General features: G+C 39.1%; 1 protein-coding gene across 1 annotated transcript in view; it reads left to right on the top strand.

Moving 5' to 3' along the window:
• Positions 1-16,383, top strand: part of TMEM123 (transmembrane protein 123) — a 57,964-nt gene that overhangs the window by 2,725 nt on the left and 38,856 nt on the right. The window contains exon 2 of the mRNA XM_055272910.2: positions 1,625-1,681. Coding sequence (XP_055128885.1) covers positions 1,625-1,681 — 57 coding nt within the window. The remainder of the gene's footprint in view (positions 1-1,624; positions 1,682-16,383) is intronic.

The raw sequence follows: 16,383 nt of genomic DNA, 5'->3' as shown, positions 1-16,383 counted from the left end.
AGTTGGAGGAGGGAGACTATGAGCAAGTTTGCAAATCAGCAAACAGGATTTATTGTAGTATAACAATGAATGATATTAACATTAGCAGGATGGGAGGGGAGGCTATTAGTCATTACTCTTAGTGGCAAGTGACAGAAACCCACCTTGAACAACCTTTGTGGAAAGAAGGGACTTTTTTGACTTGTAACTGAAAAGTGCAAGGATTGAGGTGGCTTGAAAATGGCTGTATTCAAGGGTTCAAATAAGTTGCCAAGAAATTAAGAAATCGTGTAAGAGTGACAATAGCAGGGAAACAAAAACAGGCTTTTGTGTTAGCCCAGCCAAAAGATGATGGTGAGTGGCAATGGAGATAAAAGAGTGGATTCTAGATCTGTTGGGGGTTGGGACTAATCACTTGCTGATGGATTGGAGGGTGGGATGAGGAACAGAGAAGAATCAAAGGATGACCTCTTGGTTTTGGGGTTGAGCAGCTGGTAATGCAACAATTGAGAAGGTTGGGGGAGGAGCAGGTTTATAGTAGAAAATCAGTAGTTCCATTTTGGCACTCATATTTGCAGGCTTAGGAATCAAACAATCCGGTCCAATTCCAGTCTCTGCCACTTTCTATCTGGGTGGCCTTCTCTGGGCCTCATTTCTTGTCTGCAAAACAGTACTCCTAAGAATTGTTGAGAGGGTTAGATGAACTAATGCACATAACCCTGGCTTGTGGTAAGCACCTAATAATGCTGGCAGTTATTTGCTATCTGCTGCTAAATACATCTATGTAGTCTATTGACCTTGATCTTTTTCAAGTTAATCTTACACTGTATCCTTTTGTGATAAATAGATGATAGTCTCATCAAGAAGAAATTCTCACAAAGAAGAAATTTGCCCAAGAAGTAAAGATAAATCCTTCAAAGTTACTGCTTTTGTTTGTACTTGGAGGATTTTTTTTAAGTGGGGGAGAGTTCATCTTTGTGAAAAGGACACAATAATACACTTGCTCTCTCCCTATGTGTTATACATATTTAATCTTCATTAGACAAAGACTCAAAACGAATAAAGCACTCTGAAAAGTTGCTTAATTGGGACATAGAAATCTCTTAACATTTTTTCCAAATCTAAAGGTACTAATTTAAAAATTAAAACTGTACTGAGAAGGTGCAGTTAAATAAGAAAATCCTATTTTATCCCTCCATTGTATGAAATCAGGGGTGTTGGTGGGGTGGTGCAAGACCTAGAGATGCCTATGAGTAGAAAGGGCTTCTCCTGAAATGGTCCACTCCACTTAGAAGAGCAGAGCTGTCAGTGGCAGAAATTGGTCCATCTGTCCCCAATTGTGTGGGTAAATGAATTCTGGCAAAGCTATTGCATTCAGTGGCTGGTATATAGTAAGTACTGTGTAAGCGTTTGTTACATAAGCTAGATGTTTATCTTGAAAAACCTGATAATACAGTCCCTTTTACTGACAGCTTCAAGATATGTTTCATAACAACAGGGGCAAAAGTAGAACTTCCTGTGGAATAATCTACACCCCCCCCCTCCCGACACCACTACCCCCACTCCCCCTAGGCAGAAAACCACATACTGCCAGTATTCTTAGTTAAATGTTCTTTCATAACAGGATATTTCTTTATTTTTACAGCATCTACAAACATAGAGAATTCTGGGCTTCCACACAACTCCAGTGCTAACTCAACAGGTGAGTTTTAAAAGATTAAAAAAACAAATTTTCATTTGTCTAGGGTACATGAAGTAATAACAGCCAAGGAAGTAGGCATAAGCTGGTTCACTGACCTGTTTTAACCCTGAGTTCTTCACCCATGAATCCCAATAACCTGCCCTAGTGGCCTGTAGTAGACATCAGCAAGTGATAGTTCACTGGATTAATCTTTCTCAGTCTTGTAAAGATGTGAATAAATTCTAAAACAAAAAGCATATCGGAATTTCATGTTACGAATTTTTGAAGCACATTTTTAGATGTGAGGGTTTTGTAGTTTGCCTGTAGATATGAAATGTCAGCACAGAAGTCTGCAGGTCTTGCTGATGAAACAAGTCACTCTAAACTAGTCAGCCATGGCAGCCTTAATATACCTCTGCTGACTCTAAGGAGACCCTGCTTACGTTTCACCCATTAGGCAGACTCAACCCAAACACGGTGAGGCCCTTACCCTGTGATTTTAGTTTGGGACAAAGCCTTGGGCCTCTGAGTTCACTAGCATGTAAAGATGCAAGAACCAGGCTGATGTCATCAATATCAGTAGTAAATCATCACGGTATGTTTCTTGTAAACAATTTTTAAGTTATCTTCTCACTGCCCTTAATCTTCACAGTTGACTGAGTTGGAAACTAGAAAAAGGTACACTGATCCTATCACTAACTTGTTTTGTTTACTTTTATTCAGGGAATGTTTATTGATTCTAATGAGCTAGCACATTCTAGGTTCTAAGAATACAAAATGGACCAAGCCTTAACTTTTAGGAGTTTTTGGTTTTTGTTTTTTATTTTGTGGCAAAATATACATGACATACAATGTATAACTAACCATTTTTTTAAGTGTAAAGCTCAGTGGCACTAAGTACATTCATGCTGCTTTGCAACTTGCTGGAGTTTTTATCCCTGTGGGGCATCCCAGTGTTTCACTTAGTTTATGTTTTTGGTTTACTGCTGTTCTTTGTTTCATTATCTCTGCCTTTTCGACTTGTGTCTGGTGGTACGTAGTCAGGACATACTTTAATTCTAGTTTTAGTAATTCTACAGAAAATGTTTTCATTGAGAGGAAAAAAGTCTAGAGGGATTACTCCAAAATGTAAAGTGGTTATCATTGGGTAGTTGTGAGAGGGTCTTAGTTAAAAAATATTTTATTACACTATTAGATACCTTTTCCTTTTGTCCTTTATTGAATCTAATTCTGCACTACTGAACTTTTAACCTTGGGTAAACAAAGGAGGTAGAAGAAACATAAAGATAGTAATATTAGCAATAGACACCATTTTTGAATGCCTGCAACTTATAAGATACTCCTCATACATTTACTAATCTAACAGTGGTGAGGTAGGTGTCATTTCTGGTTTACACATGGGGAAATTGAAACTCAAGAGTGGTTAGAAAATGCCCAAGATCACATGACACTAAGTGTCACATTCAGGATTTGAAACCCAGTTGTATTCTAAAACCTATGGCTCTTTATCACACTGTCTGAAATGTGGTGTGGCCTTACTTTTAAAAAATGCTTTTCACTGTGAATGATTATTAAAAATCAACTGAATACTTTGAGGGCAGCTCCAGAGTCAGTGGGATGATTTCAAATGCCCCTTCTAGCACAGGGAAATTTTTTGAGAAAGAAGAAAAGCATTGCCTCCAATTTTTCTAGAAGGAGAACAGATAATACAACTATTAAAAATGTTTTTGCACAATGCATCTTATAACTGTTGCATTCCTCTTTGTATCTTGAAAACACTTTTGAAACATGTTAAGTTTGTGTATTTTTATAGGATGGATGCTTAACTGTTTTTCTTTTTAGTTACATAGACCATTGTTGAAGCTTTGTTTCTTTGAACATACTGTTTACCAATTTATTTGGTGCTATTTATTTAGTGCAGTTTCTGTGGCGCCATTATTTCCTCTCACTAGGAAAACAGTATCTTTGGCAAATTCCATTATGATGTGTATTCCAGGAATGTACTGTTGGAAAAAGCGGAGACCGCCTGCAATACTACTTAGAATGTTGGGTGTCTATCACTTTTATAGCACTCACCACGTTGGAATTTCAGAGAATCTTTTTTCTCTTGTTTTGGTCTCCATCTAAGTTCCTTGAGAGTGAAATCTATGATTTATTCATCCTAACATCTCACTCTATGCCTGGTGCATAGTAGGTATGCAGAATATTTATATTTTTGGTTGGTTGAACTCAATTGTGGAACAAAATAGATATTTTGTAATTGCTGACTTGCCTACATTTTGCAGATATGTACTGGTTTGTGCTCCAATCCTATCCATTATTACAGCTGTTTTTCTGTTTATACAGTAATATAGGTACTTGAAGTCAAACAATGGGAATGAAGGTTGCTTTCCAGTGTGCCACTGAGTTACATGTAACAGTTCTATTTTTTTTATGTCCTCTAATCATTATTTGAAGACAGCTATACTTTTGACATTCTTGTCTGCAGGGACTTGTTTGACACACTTTCAGCTTATAGAGAAAATAATTTCCCCTTATTTCATTTGCAGTCAGAGTGTTTATATTTTAGATTCTGTGGATGGATGAATTTACACTTTATAGTGCAGGGAAGACACATGCCCATATTATTTTTCATAATGGGTTTGGGCAAGGATGTAAGGAAATGTGGCATGGTCTAGGTTGGAGCGCACATCTCATCAGTAACTAGAACAGCAGCTCAGTATCATTCAGGATACAGCTGTCTCCTTGATCACATAGCACTGATGCTTCCCAACAGAGGGATCTGAGAGGATTGGGTTACCATCATCCAATCTGAAGGTCTTTTCTTGGACATAACTTGCACCAACTCCTTTCCAAAGCCATTTATCTCTTAATCATGTATGTACCATTTATCACGATTGCCATTAGTTTGGTTACTCATCCTTGGCCTAGTCATTTGGGCCACTCTAGTGGGGTTAGTTTTTTCCATAGACATGGCAGGGATGGGTAGTTGTGAGAGGGTCTTATTTTAAAAATACTTTATTACACTATTAGGTACCTTTTCCTTTTATTCTTTATTGAGTCTAATTCTGCACTACTGAACTTTTAACCACAATTTTGAGCACTTGGACCTGGCTTGCATTTAGATTTCTACAGAAGAAGGCAATAGAAATTTGGGAACAGCTTATTCTGTATTCCAATTTTTACCCCCAATTGCAACAATGAAAGTCTTACTGAAGTGGAAACAATTTATCAGGTACATAATCCCATATGTCACACTACCTTCTTCTATTTATTTTAGATAAAATGTTCTATGTGTGAAAAGAATATTAGATGGAAACTTTCTGTGAGTTTGTAAGTCAATCGAAGACAGGAACCAGTTGGCCTGACAGGTTGCTTTAGTTGCAAATGGTGACACAGATGAATGATTGATTGATTGATAGATGCAAATGGTGATAGATACAAACAGTGATAGATAGATACACAGACAGAGATATCAATACTAGTTTTTAACTAGAGATTTGATGTAGGAAAGAATTTTTCTAACTAAAGAATTCATAGTACACTTAACTGCTTCAACTCCTCAGAAAGTTAATTGTGTTCAACTCATGTTTTTGAAATTGCATCTGAAAATTGATGGTAATTTTTTTTATACTTCAAGTTCTAGGGTACATGTACACAACATGCAGATTTGTTACATATGTATACATGTGCCATGTTGGTGTGCTGCACCCATTAACACGTCATTTACATTAGGTATATCTCCTAATGCCATCCCTCCCCCCACCCCATGACAGGCCCTGGTCTGTGATGTTCCCTGCCCTGTGTCCAAGAGTTCTCTTTGTTCAGTTCCCACCTATGAATGAGAACATGTGGTGTTTGGTTTTCTGTCCTTCAGATAGTTTGCTCAGAATGATGGTTTCCAGCTTCATCCATGTCCCTACAAAGGACATGAACTCATCCTTTTTTATGGCTGCATAGTATTCCATGGTGTATATGTGCCACATTTTCTTAATCCAGTCTATCATTGATGGACATTCGGGTTGGTTCCAAGTCTTTGCTATTGTGAATAGTGCCACAATAAACATGCGTGTGCATGTGTCTTTTATTTATTTATTTATTATTATTATACTTTAAGTTCTATGGTACATGTGCACAATGTGCAGGTTTGTTACATATGTATACATGTGCCATGTTGGTGTGCTGCACCCGTCAACTCGTCATTTACATTAGGTATATCTCCTAATGCTGTCCCACCCCATCCCCACCCACAACAGGCCCTAGTGTGTGATGTTCCCCACCCTGTGTTCAAGTGGTTCTCATTGTACAATTCCCACCTGTGAGTGAGAACATGCAGTATTTGGTTTCTTCTTTGCGGTAATTTGCTGAGAATGATGGTTTCCAGCTTCATCCATGTCCCTGCAAAGGACATGAACTCATCCTTTTTTATGGCTGCATAGTATTCCATGATGTATATGTGCCACATTTTCTTAATCCACTCTATCATTGATGGACATTTGGGTTGCTTCCAAGTCTTTGCTATTGTGAATAGTGCCCCAATAAACATACGTGTGCATGTGTCTTTATAGCAGCATGATTTATAATCCTTTGGGTATACGCCCAGTAATGGGATGGCTGGGTCAAATGGTATTTCTAGTTCTAGATCTTTGAGGAATCGCCACACTGTCTTCCACAATGGTTGAACTAGTTTACCCTCCCAGCAACAGTGTAAAAGTGTTCTATTTCTCCACATCTTCTCCAGCACCTGTTGTTTCCTGACTTGTTAATGATCGCCATTCCAACTGGTGTGAGATGGTATCTCATTGTGGTCTTGATTTGCATTTCTCTGATGGCCAGTGATGATGAGCATTTTTTTCATGTGTCTGTTGCCTACCTAAATGTCTTTTGAGAAGTGTCTGTTCATATCCTTTGCCCACTTTTTCATGGGGTTGTTTGAATTTTTTTCTTGTAAATTTGTTTAAGTTCTTTGTATGTTCTGGATATTAGCCCTTTGTCAGATGGGTAGATTGTAAAAATTTTCTTACATTCTGTAGGTTGCATGTTCACTCCGATGGTAGTTTCTTTTGCCATGCAAAAGCTCTTTAGTTTAATTAGATCCCATTTGTCTATTTTGGCTTTTGTTGCCATTGCTTTTGGTGTTTTAGTCATGAAGTCCTTGTCTATGCCTATGTCCTGAATGGTATTGCTTAGGTTTTCTTGTAGGGTTTTTATGGCTTTAGGTCTAACATTTAAGTCTTTAATCCATCTTGAATTAAATTTTGTATAAGGTATAAGGAAGGGATCCAGTTTCAGCTTTCTACATATGGCTAGCCAGTTCTCCCAGCACCATTTATTAAATAGGGAATCCTTTCCCCATTTCTTGTTTTTGTCAGGTTTGTCAAAGATCAGATGGTTGTAGAAGTGTGGTATTATTTCTGAGGGCTCTGTTCTGTTCCATTGGTCTATATATCTGTTTTGGTACCAGTACAATGCTGTTTTGGTTACTATAGCCTTGTAGTATAGTTTGAAGTCAGGTAGCATGATGCCTCCAGCTTTGTTCTTTTGGCTTAGGATTGTCTTGGCAATGCGGGCTCTTTTTTGGTTCCATATGAACTTTAAAGTAGCTTTTTCCAATTCTGTGAAGAAAGTCATTGGTAGCTTGATGGGGATGGCATTGAATCTGTGAATTACCTTGGGCAGTATGGCCATTTTCATGATACTGATTCTACCTATCCGTGAGCATGTAATGTTTTTCCATTTGTTTGTGTCCTCTTTTATTTCATTGAGCAGTGGTTTGTAGTTCTCCTTGAAGAGGTCCTTCTCATCCCTTGTAAGTTGGATTCCTAGGTATTTTATTCTCTTTGAAGCAATTGTGAATGGGAGTTCACTCATGATTTGGCTGTTTGTCTGTTATTGGTGTATAGGAATGCTTGTGATTTTTGCACATTGATTTTGTATCCTGAGACTTTGCTGAAGTTGCTTATCAGCTTAAGGAGATTTTGGGCTGAGACGATGGGGTTTTCTAAATATACAGTCATGTCATCTGCAAACAGGGACAATTTGACTTCCTCTTTTCCTAATTGAATACCCTTTCTTTCTTTCTCTTGCCTGATTGCCCTGGCCAGAACTTCCAACACTGTGTTGAATAGGAGTGGTGAGAAAGGGCATCCCTGTCTTGTGCCAGTTTTCAAAGGGAATGCTTCCAGTTTTTGCCTATTTGGAATGATATTGGCTGTGGGTTTGTCATAAATAGCTCTCATTGTTTTGAGATACGTCCCATCAATACGTCTTTATTGAGAGTGTTTAGCATGAAGGCTGTTGAATTTTGTTGAAGGCCTTTTCTGCATCTATTCAGATAATCATGTGGTTTTTGTTGTTGGTTCTGTTTATATGATGGATTACGTTTATTGATTTGCGTATGTTGAACCAGCCTTGCATCCCAGGGATGAAGCCAACTTGATTGTGGTGGATAAGCTTTTTGATGTGCTGCTGGGTTAGGTTTGCCAGTATTTTATTGAGGATTTTTACATTGATGTTCATCTGGGATACTGGTCTAAAATTATCTTCTTTTGTTGTATCTCTGCCAGGCTTTGGTATCAGGATGATGCTGGCCTCATAAAATGAGTTAGGGAGGATTCCCTCTTTTTCTATTGATTGGAATAGTTTCAGAAGGAGTGCTACCAGCTCCTCTTTGTACCTCTGGTAGAATTCGGCTGTGAATCCGTCTGGTCCTGGACTTTTTTTGGTTGGTAGGCTATTAATTATTGCCTTAATTTCAGAGCCTGATACTGGTCTATTCAGGGATTCAACTTCTTCCTGGTTTAGTCTTGGGAGGGTTTATGTGTCCAGGAATTTATCCATTTCTTCTAGATATTCTAGTTTATTTGCGTAGAGGTCTTTATAGTATTCTCTGCTGGTAGTTTGTATTTCTATGGGATTGGTGGTGATATCCCCTTTATCATTTTTTATTGCATCTATTTGATTCTTCTCTCTTTTCTTCTTTATTAGTCTTGCTAGTGGTCTATCAATTTTGTTGATCTTTTAAAAAAACCAGCTTCTGGATTCATTGATTTTTTTTTTTTTTTTTTTTGAAGGGTTTTTTTGTGTGTTTATCTCCTTCAGTTCTGCTCTGATCCTAGGTATTTCTTGCCTTCTGCTAGCTTTTGACTGTGTTTGCTCTTGCTTCTCTAGTTCTTTTAACTGTGATGTTAGGGTGTCAATTTTAGATCTTTCCTGCTTTCTCTTGTGGGCATTTAGTGCTATAAATTTCCCTCTACACACTGCTTTAAATGTGTCCCAGAGATTCTGGTATGTTGTGTCTTTGTTCTCACTGGGTTCAAAGAACATCTATATTTCTGCCTTTGTTTTGTTATGTACCCAGTAGTACATAACTACTGGGCACATAGTCATTCAGGAGCAGGTTGTTCAGTTTCCATGTAGTTGAGTGGTTTCGAGTGAGTTTCTTAATCCTGAGTTCTAGTTTGATTGCACTGTGGTCCGAGAGACAGTTTGTTGTAATTTCTATGCTTTTACATTTGCTGAGGAGTGCTTTACTTCCAACTATGTGGTCAGTTTTCAATAAGTGCAATGTGGTGCTGAGAAGAATGTATACTCCGTTGATTTGGGGTGGAGAGTTCTGTAGATGTCAGTTAGGTCTGCTTGGTGCAGAGCTGAGTTCAAGTTCTGGATATCCTTGTTACCTTTCTGTCTGGTTGATCTGTCTAATTTTGTTGACAGTGGGGTGTTAAAGTCTCCCATTATTATTGTGTGGGAGTCTGAGTCTCTTTGTAGGTCACTAAGGACTTGCTTTATGGATCTGGGTGCTCCTGTATTGGGTGCATATGTATTTAGGATAGTTAGCTCTTGTTGAATCGATCCCTTTACCATTATGTGATGGCCACCTTTGTGTCTTTTGACCTTTGTTGGTTTAAAGTCTGTTTTATCAGAGACTAGGATTGCAACCCCTGCCTTTTTTTGTTTTCCATTTGCTTGGTAGATCTTCCTGCATCCCTTTCTTTTGAGCCTATGTGTGTCTGCACGTGAGATGGGTCTCCTGAATACAGCACACTGATGAGTCTTGACTCTTTATCCAATTTGCCAGTCTGTGTTTTAATTGGATCGTTTACCCCATTTACATTTAAGGTTAATATTGTTATGTGTGAGTTTGATCCTATCATTATGATGTTAGCTGGTTATTTTGCTCGTTAGTTAATGCAGTTTCTTCCTATCATCGATGGTCTTTACAATTTGGCATGTTTTTGCAGTGGCTGGTACTGGTTGTTCCTTTCCATGTTTAGTTTAGCTCCTTCAGGAGCTCTTGTAAGGCAGGCCTGGTGGTGACAAAATCTCTCAGCATTTGCTTGTCTGTAAAGGATTTTATTTCTCCTTCACTTAAGAAGCTTAGTGTTTGGCTGGATATGAAATTCTGGGTTGAAAATTCTTTTCTTTAAGAATGTTGAACATTGGCCCCCTACTTTCTTCTGGCTTGTGGAGTTTCTGCCGAGAGATCCGCTGTTAGTCTGACGGGCTTCGCTTCGTGGGTAACCCAACCTTTCTCTCTGGCTGCCCTTAGTATTTTTTCCTTCATTTCAACTTTGGTGAATCTGACAATTATGTGTCTTGGAGTTGTTCTTCTCGAGGAGTATCTTTGTGGCATTCTCTGTATTTAATGAATTGGAATGTTGGCCTGCCTTGCTAGGTTGAGGAAGTTCTGGATAATATCCTGAAGAGTGTTTTCCAACTTGGTTCCATGCTCCCCATCACTTTCAGGTACACCAATCAGACATAGATTTGGTCTTTTCCCATAGTCCCATATTTCTTGAAGGCTTTATTCATTTCTTTTTACTCTTTTTTCTCTAAACTTACAATCTTGCTTCATTTCATTCATTTGATCTTCAATCGCTGATACACTTTCTTCCAGTTGATTGAATCAGCTACTGAAGCCTGTGCATGCGTCACGTAGTTCTCGCACCATGGTTTTCAGCTCCATCAGGTCATTTAAGGTCTTCTCTATTTATTCTAGGTAGCCATTCGTCTAATCTTTTTTCAAGGTTTTTAGCTTGTTTGCGAGGGGTTCGAACATCCTCCTTTAGCTTTGAGAAGTTTGTTATTCCTGATCGTCTGAAGCCTTCTCTCAACTCATCAAAGTCATTCTCCATCCAGCTTTGTTCTGTTGCTGGTGAGGAGCTGCATTCCTTTGGAGGAGAAGAGGTGCTCTGATTTTTAGAATTTTCCGCTTTTCTGCTCTGGTTTCTCCCCATCTTTGTGGTTTTATCTACCTTTGGTCTTTGAGGATGGTGACATACAGATGGGGTTTTGGTGTGGATGTCCTTTCTGTTAGTTTTCCTTCTAACAGTCAGGACCCTCAGCTGCAGGTCTGTTGGAGTTTGCTGGAGGTCCACTCCAGACCCTGTTTGCCTGGGTATCACCAGCGGAGGCTGCAGAACAGAAAATATTGCAGAACAGCAAAGGTTGCTGCCTGATCCTTCCTCTGGAAGCTGGGAGGTGTCTCCCAGTTAGGCTTCTCGGGGGTCAGGGACCCACTTGAGGAGGCAGTCTGTCCGTTCTCAGATCTCAAACTCTGTGCTGGGAGAACCACTACTCTCTTTAAAGCTGTCAGACAGGCAAGTTTAAGTCTGCAGAAGTTTCTACTGCCTTTTTTTCAGCTATGTATGCCCTGCTCCCAGAGGTGGAATCTACAGAGGCAGGCAGGCAGGCCTCCTTGAGCTGTGGTGGGCTCCACCTAGTTCGAGCTTCCTGGCCACTTTGTTTACCTACTCAAGTCTCAGCACTGGCGGACGCCCCTCCCCCAGCCTCGCTGCCACCTTGCAGTTTGATCTCAGACTGTTGTGCTAGCAGTGAGCGAGGCTTTGTGGGTGTGGGTCCCTCTGAGCCACACGCGGGATACAATCTCCTGGTGTGCCATTTGCTAAGACCATTGGAAAAGCGCAGTATTAGGGTGGGAGTGTCCCAATTTTCCAGGTACCGTCTGTCACGGCTTCCCTTTGCTAGGAAAGGGAATTCCCCAACCCCTTGTGCTTCCTGGGTGAGGCAATGCCCTGCCCTGCTTCAGCTTACACTCCGTGGGCTGCACCCACTGTCCAACAAGCCCCAGTGAGATGAACCTGGTACCTCAGTTGGAAATGCAGAAATCTACCTATCTTCTGCGTCGCTCACACTGGGAGCTGTAGACTGGAGCTGTTCCTATTCGGCCATCTTGGAACCCGTTGCTGGTAATTTTTAACATCATCCAATTTTGTTTAAAGGAATGAAATGTAGGAAAATAATGCAATATTATGCTCACTTACTTAGTGAACAGCTATTAGTTTGGACTGCCCACTCTGTTAGTCACTGTTTTAGGCACAAGGCATAAAGTGGTAAATAAGATGGATAAGTTCCTGCTCTCATGAAGATAATATCCAGGTGGAGAGACATAGACTATAAGGAAGTAAACAACTAAAAAGATGATTTTGGGTTGTGATTAAAAATAAATAGGCTGGGCACGGTGGCTCATGGCTGTAATCCCAGCACTCTGGGAGGCTGAGGGGAGCAGATCACTTGAGGTCAGGAATGCGAGACCACCTGGCCAACATGGTGAAACCCCCTCTCTACTGAAAATAAAAAATTAGCTGGGTATGGTGATGTGTGCCTGTAATCCCAGCTACTCAGTAGGCTGAGGCAGGAGAATTGCTTGATCCCGGGTGGCGGAAGTTGCAGTGACCCGAGATTGTGCCACTGTACTCCAGCCTGGGTGACAGAGCAAGACTTTGTCTCAAAAAAAAATAATAATAAATAAATAAACAGGGTAAAACACCTCTCTACCCCCATGCATAAAGAAGGCAATGTGGAAAAAAGTGACTAGGAAGGGCTGCAGATTGGCTGGTCAGAGAAGCCCTCTCTGAGGTGGGATCATCTGAGCTGAGACCTGCAGGACAGGAAGGAGCCAGCCCTACAAATGCTAGGGGGAGGAACATTCCAGGCAGAAGCCCTGAAACAGGATGAGGAACATATATTTCAATAAAAGAATTATATTTTGAGACATCAAAAACAGAGCAAGCCCCAGCAGACAAGGTCAGAAATGTGGATTCTGAGAACTTAGAATGTGGATTCTTGTTAATGTCTCTAGGTCTTTTTAAATTTTATAGTGATTCTAAACCACTATGCACTTTCATACACCCTGTACTCTCAAGACAGCAGATACAATAATAAATTGGAACTGCACTGGTGCTTTCTTTCCTGAAGTATGCCTCCATTCTTAAAGTTGTAATTAGGACCCAAGTTAAATGCTTCCAATTTAGATTAAGGACTACTGCTGTACTTTATTGTGATGTGAACTATGAAAGGGAACATGTAACATTTTAAACGTAAAAAAAAAAAAAAAAAATTTTTTTTTTTTTTTTTTTTTTTTTGAGATGGTGTCTCATTCTTTCACCCAGGCTGGAGTACAGTGGCTCAATCTCAACTCACTGAAACCTCTGCCTCCTGGGTTCAAGCAATCTCCTGCCTCAGCCTCCCGAGTAGCTGAGATTACTGGTGTGTGCCACCACACCCAGCTAATTTTTGTATTTTAAGGGTTACAGAGATGGGGCTGGGCTGAGTAACCAGCCTGTCATGTAAATTCTGGGAAAACCCTGGAAATACTGAATTTACCTGTGGGATGGCGGGAGTAGGGAGAAGAAGTCAGATGAATGGGTATTAGAAGAGATAAACAGTGGGGGAAAGTACACAAACTGAAAAAGCACACAAAAATCCTAAAAACAAAGTGCACAACGGCAACAAAACTAACAGGAAAACAAAACTTGGGGGCATTTTTAAAATATTTGGTTTTTTTCCTTTTCAAAAGCAGGAAAAACAAAAGATGGTGTAGAAGATAAAACATAGGCCAAAAAAAGTAGATGTAGGCCAGAAAAATCAACTACCAAATTCTGGGTTCCTGTTGTTTTTCCATAATGCAGCCATCTGGCTCACAGTGGGTTCAGTCTAAATTCTAGTGTGAATAGGAGAATGAACTCAATTGGCATTTAATACTTGACATTCTTTTTTATTGTCTTTCTTTTGCATTAAATACTCCTTTTTCACAGAGAACAGGCAGGCTTGCTCTAGATTCCCATGACTTCCTTCTTTCAGACTAAAATTGATGACTTACCCCAGCATGTTGAGTAACACAAAGATTTCTCATGAATAATTTTTCCCAGATGTATGAAGTTCTTAGGAAGAAACTTTGAGTTAAGCAGTAAGTAGAGTTAAACAATAATTGGTTCTGAACATTAACTGCATGGCTCTTCATCTCTTTGCGTGTCTGTATTTTTTAAATACATAATTTTGTTTACAGTCTATTAGTAAAGTAATGCATGCACCAGTCTTCCTGGCTTTGAATTACATTTCTTTATAAGGAGTTAAATTGAGGCTGGGCGCGTGGCTCACGCCTGTAATCCCAGCACTTTGGGAGGCTGAGGCGGGCGGATCACTTGAGGTCAGGAGTTTGATACCAGCCTGACCAACATGGCAAAACCTTGTCTCTACTAAAAATGCAAAAATTAGCCAGGCATGGTGATGCGCGCCTGTAGTCCCAGCTGCTCGGAAGGCTGAGGTGGGAGAATCACCTGGGAGGTGGAAGCTGCAGTGAGTCGAGATCATTCCATTGCACTGCAGCGTGGGCAATAGTGGGAAACTCCATCTCAAAATAAAATAAAATAAAATAAAATAAAAAATAAGGAGTTAAACCAAGAATATTTTCATAATGGCTTTTGGTTTCTTCGTTTTGCCTTTTTGTTAAGAAAACTTCATGCATTTTTTTTTAAAATATCTTCACTGAGATGTAATTCACATACCATATAATTAAATTTATATAATCACATTATATAAATAAATTTATATAATCACACACCCCATTTCAAGTGTACAGTCCAGTGATTTTTAGTATATTCACAGGTATGTTTAACCATCACCACAGTCAATTTTAGAACATTTTCATCACCTCAAAAAGAAGCCCTGTGCCCTTTATTTATCACCCCCTTATCCTACCTGCTGTTGTCCCCACCAGCCCTAAGCAACCACAAATCTACTTTCCTTTTCCTGTTCTGGACTTTCATATGAATGGAATCATGTAGTATGTAGTCTTTTGTGACTGTCTTCTTTCCATACTTCATTCTCTTTTATGGCCACACAATTCACGCTATAGGTATGTCACATACGATTTATCCATTCATCTGTTGATGGACATTGGAGTTGGTTCTACCTTTTGGTATTATGAATAATGCTTCTATGAATATTTGTGTAAACACTTTTGTGTGGACATATATTTTCATTTTTATTGGGAATATACCTAGGAGTAGAATTGCTAGGTCATATGGTAACTTTGTTTAATGAACTGCCAAACTGTTTTCCAAAGTAGCTGCACCATTTTAGATACACACCAGCAGTGTATAAGGGTTTTATTTTCTTCATATCCTCACCAGTCCTTGTTGTTGTATGGTTTTTTTGGTTGTATCTATCCTAATGGGCATGTGATGTGTTTTTGACTTGCATTTCCTTGATAACTACTGAGTTGAACATTTTTTCATGTGATTATTGGTCATTTGTATATTTTCTGTGAAGAAATGTTTATCCAAGTCCTTTGCCATTTTTTAAATTGGGTTGTCTTTTTGTTAGCTTGTCTGTGTCTGTTATTTTTTCTGATTATAAAGATAATACAGGTTTCTAGTGGAAAATTATTATGTATTTATTTTTATAGAGACGGAATCTCGCTTTGTTGCCCAAGCTGGTCTCAAACTTCTGGGCTCAAGCAATCCTTCTGCCCTCAAGCAATCCTTCTTCCTTGGCCTCCCAGTGTGCTGGGATTACAGGTGTGAGCCACTGTGCCCAGCCTGTTGTAGAAATTCTGGAAGCAAAGTATATATTTTAAAATAATTATTCAAAGTACTCCCACCACAAAGCTATTATATATTGTGGTGACTATAGCTCAGAATATGTTGTATACTTGAAAATTGTTAAGAGAGTAGATTTTAAGAGTTCCCATCACATATGGATGGCCAGTTGATTTCAGACAAAGGTGCAAGAATACACAATGGGAAAAGGACAGTCTCTTTAATGAATTATGTTGGGAAAACTGGTTATCTACATGCAGAAGAATGAAATACACCCTTGTCTCAGACCACATGATTTCCATATGGAAAAATCAACTCAAAATGAGTTAAAGATTTAACATGAATCCTGAAGTTGTAAAACTACTAGAAAAAAATAGGAAAAACTACACAACATTGGTCTGGGCAATGATATTTTAGATTTGGCCCCAAAAGCACAGGCAACAAAAACAAAAATGGGACAAGATTACATCAAACTGGAAAGCTTCTGCATAAGAAGGAAACAACAGAATGAAGAGACATCATACAGATTGGGAGAGAATATTTGCAAGCCATATATTTGTTAAAGGGTTAATATTAAAAATATATAAAGAACTCAACTCTATAGAAAGAAAATAATCCAATTTAAAAATGGGCAAGAAACCTGAATAGACAGTTATTTCTCAAAAGAATACATGCAGATAGCCAACAAATTGCTGAATGTTAAGAATCATTAGGGAAATGCAAATTAAAACCACAATGAAATGTCTTCTCACACCTATGAGAATGGCTCTTCTCAAAAAGACAAAAGATAACAAATGTTGGTGATGATGTGGACAAAGGGGGACTCTTGTACACTGGTGGTGAGTATGTAAATTAGTACAGCCATTATGGAAAACCATA

Source organism: Symphalangus syndactylus, chromosome 3, assembly GCF_028878055.3.
Source record: "Symphalangus syndactylus isolate Jambi chromosome 3, NHGRI_mSymSyn1-v2.1_pri, whole genome shotgun sequence".
NCBI classification, from domain to species: Eukaryota; Metazoa; Chordata; class Mammalia; order Primates; family Hylobatidae; genus Symphalangus; species Symphalangus syndactylus.
Note: the sequence above shows the minus strand (reverse complement) of the source record. Positions and strands in the feature narration are given on the sequence as shown.